Source organism: Apis dorsata, unplaced genomic scaffold (assembly GCF_000469605.1).
Source record: "Apis dorsata unplaced genomic scaffold, Apis dorsata 1.3 scaffold_370, whole genome shotgun sequence".
Taxonomy (NCBI): Eukaryota; Metazoa; Arthropoda; class Insecta; order Hymenoptera; family Apidae; genus Apis; species Apis dorsata.
The window spans coordinates 183565-187386 of NW_006263634.1; the positions used below are offsets into that span (position 1 = coordinate 183565).

At 39.6% G+C, this 3822-nt stretch overlaps 2 protein-coding genes across 9 annotated transcripts in view; one reads left to right on the forward strand and one right to left on the reverse strand.

Annotated features, from left to right (window-relative positions):
• LOC102677853 (ecdysone-induced protein 74EF) overlaps positions 1-3822 on the forward strand; it is a 172364-nt gene that overhangs the window by 31072 nt on the left and 137470 nt on the right. The gene's annotated exons all lie outside the window — the stretch shown is intronic.
• The window catches only part of LOC102678589 (U7 snRNA-associated Sm-like protein LSm11), a 20312-nt gene that overhangs the window by 3375 nt on the left and 13115 nt on the right, over positions 1-3822 (reverse strand). For both annotated transcript variants that reach the window (XM_006618716.2, XM_006618715.2), the window contains exon 5: positions 863-1001. In XM_006618716.2, the coding sequence (XP_006618779.1) occupies positions 863-1001 (139 nt within the window). The remainder of the gene's footprint in view (positions 1-862; positions 1002-3822) is intronic.

The window sequence follows — 3822 nt, forward strand, 5'->3', positions numbered from 1 at the left end:
TAAAAAAAGAGGAATGTATAAAGAGAAGGCCGAATAGTTTTTAGTTGTGGCTATTCGACTTTTCATTGAACCCACGACATTGTTTAGAATTCCTCGGCAAGGCAATGGCCTTGAGCGGCTGTCAGAGATTCAATTTTTCCAGGGCCGTATCCGCGGAATCACGGCAAAGAGGCGGCCACGTTACAAATGTCGGAGGTTACAGCTTTCAACCGCTTTTTATAGACCGCGCGTAGCATTAGCATCTCCCAATGATTTCTGATTCATCGCAGATGTTCCCTCTTTGCTATCGAGAGAGAGAGAAAGAGAAATATCGTTATCGATCTTGAATATCTCGAATTGTTTATCGCATCGATTTTTCATTGTACGTTTATCGTGAGTTTTTCATAATCGACGCGATAACGTAACGTAACAAACTTTTGTTTTATTAAAATATTGACGTTTCAAATAGATATTTGTAATAATTAACACGTATAAGGATAATCGTTTTACTTATTTCCATTGCCTTGAAACATGTTTTCCAATTCTACATTTTCTACGTTTTATATATAATTATTGATTATGCCTTTAATTTCAAAGATAACCAATATTTCCAACGCTTCGTATCGTAATTATTCAAATTTTTGAATAAATTCGTTGTTAAAAAAGTGTTGTAAAACGAATTTAACAAATTTGTATCTTCGAAAAGGAAGAGAAAGAAGAAAAGGAAAAACAAATTAACCTTAGACCCTTCGAACACAATCCGTCCCACAACTTGTCTCCTTCCACATTTCGAAATACACCACATCCATCATATAGCGAAGCATAACTAAATTCATCAGACCGATCGTTCTAATTAAATCCAAAAATAAAAAGAAAAAATTACCCAGAGCAGGTGCTTTCCTCTTCACTTTACGCGTCCAAATCTCGAAGCAGTCCTCGAGCGCGAGGTTCCAGTGCTTGTCGAAGGCGGCCACGTATGCCTCCACGTGTCCCCTTATGCCACGCGCGTTTCTGGTGTAGACCTTCGGCACAAAGGACGAACGATTATTCCTTTTAAATCGTGCCGGCGTTAGCGGCGTTTCCAGGTAAAAAACCTGGCTTCCACGAGATCGATTCCACGCTCTTCCTCCTCCTCCTCCTCCTCCTCTCTCTCTTTCTCTTTCTCTCTCGAGAAAAAAAAAAAATAATACGCACGTTAAACGAACGTAACTCGGGATCCGTTTATCCCTGGAGTCGTACTCGTAGAGGAGGGGAGGAGAGGAGGGGCGGTGGCGTTGATCGATCGTTTCGGCGATCGAGAGAAAAAAAGTGGCGCGTAATTTTTTGCACGCACGCGCGCGCGCGCATAATTTGTATCCGCGCTCTGATTGTACCATTTTTTTCTTCTCTTTTTTCCCCTCGCGGCACGAAGGGACGGAAGGAGGAGGGGCGTTAATAAGGCAATTAGGAGAAATTGCCGAACACGCGTGTGAATACACGTGGTGCTCTCTGGGGCGAATAATTTTGGTTGGTTCGTTAAAAAAAAAAAAGAATCTCGAGAGGAGGTATTATATCATGGTATGGTATTCTGTTTTCGTGTTTGTTCGAGAATTGTGCGAGGATTGTGAGGGTAATTAATTGATAATTTTGTGGAACTTTGCGTTCAAATCAAACAAACGAAAAACTCGATAACGATTATTAAGATTGTAGAAAACAATCATTCAGGGTATTTCGAGACTATTATTTGTCACATCGATTCTTCTATTTATATTCGGTATGGAATATAAAGATATTTAACTTTGAAACTAGACAATGAACGAACAATTTTCCTTTTAAGAAAATTCTCCTTCGATGTTCATAGGATGCATTCGGACGAATGCATTTTTCGAGAATGGAAAGAAACGCAAAGTTCTTCCCCTTCTTTCGCTTCTTGCTTGTCTGCATACCGAGAAGAAATCGCTCGAAGATAATCGCGCGCGCCAACTTTTCCTTATTTTCTGGATACGATGATTGCATTGATGACGATTTGCCGGTGTCTTGGAGAAAACGAGCGCCGAGTTTGTCCGTTGTTTGTCGCTTATAGATACGTCGCGAGACAAGATAGCGGCAGGCTGATACGCGGAAGTGCAGGCCGTGGCAAGGCCCCCTTCAATGCCTTTCGCACTGATATATACCCGGCTTTGTCGCAATGAAAACTAATTGCGTGACTCTCCAACTCGCTTCTCTCTAACCATTCCTCTTTCTTTCTCTCTCTCTCTCGCGAATCTAACGTTCGGTACCGTTTCCAGGAGATCCTCGAGCAAATCGAGCAATCATTTTAACGATTAACTATTTCGAGCTTGAGCTCGTTCAAGGTAAAAAAAAAAAGAGGAACTCTTCGATTGAAATTCTTTTATCCTCTCCTTTACGTTTCTATATCGTGTATGTACATCTAATTATCTAAGAGAATGAATTGAGGTCATCGAGGATGTTTAAACTCTTTGATTAATTCCCTGTCTAAAGTGTGAAAATTGTGGATTAATATATTTATATTAAGTAAGCAGGTTTTATAGAGAGTTCTCTCTCTGTATAAAATGCCACGTTTGCGCGTATTATGATAATTCTTGATCGGTCAAGGGGATCGATCGATTCGAATTCATTCACGCTGTTACACGTGGAGATCAAATTTCAATGGAATAATAACAAGATATAGAGCAAGTCGAGTGATGGAAAAAATACGAGAGAATCGTTGAAAAATTTTAATTAATCGTCGCCGCATCTTGGAAAAAATGAGCGTCACTCCAACTCAAATACGATAAGACTTTTAAAGTTTCTCGATCGCGCAAAATCGAAATAGAAACGATTAAAGAATTCGAAAAAGCAATCTTATATATATACATATAACCAACACCTTTCTTTCTTTCTGCTCGTCATTGACTCCGTGCACGTGTCCCGTACGTGAGCGAAACGCCATTGAGAGAAGAGGGGGCCCCCGTCCATATGGGCTCTATCGTCTAGAATCGATTCCAGGAGTCCTCAAGATTCCTTCCAGCCGTATCCTTGCTGGTCCAGCAGGATCTGTCGATTAACAGGCGCGGATGGATACGTCTGAACGACCGTTCTAATCGGGGAAACGGAAATCCTCGAAACGCCATTTGTCATGCGCCAAAGCGATTCAGGGAGGGGAGAAATTGAAAATCGTTCAAGGTGCTCGAGATTCGAATCAGAGCGGAAAATTTAGGGCTTTCGAAATCGTGGTGGAAAATCGAAGGATCGACAATAATGTATCGACGATGTAATCTCGTGATTTTGCAATCTTTTTTTTTCTCTTTTATATCATTGAATAATTACGCGCACGATCGATAATAATGATGAAAAAAAAAAAAATGCCAATATCGCATTAAATCCCTGTTGCAAATTGTTACAATAATTCTTGATAGAAATAACTTTATAGGATGGAATTACGGCCAGGATAATAATAACAATATACATACGAGTGAATTACAAACGATCCATAACAAGTAGAAATAACGAGAGAGGTATGAAGAAAAAAATAACGATCTCTTGTCGTGATTGTCTTCGCGCCAATCATATATATATATATTCTTTAATTGTCCTTTTTTCTTCTTCTTCTTTTTCTTCTTTTTTTTTTTATACACACACACATATCGTTACATAACGACTCGATTATACAAGATTATTATTACGCGGGAATGCGTATGAAGAACGAAGAGGCGACGAATCCAAGGGAGAGGGAAAAGGAAAAAGAAAAAAAAAAAAGAAATGGCGACGACAACTTTCTTCCACTTTGTTCGATTCGAGAAGTCGAGTCGAAGGTCGAGCAATCGATCGGCTCGGATAAAAAAAAAAAAAAAAAAAAAAAAA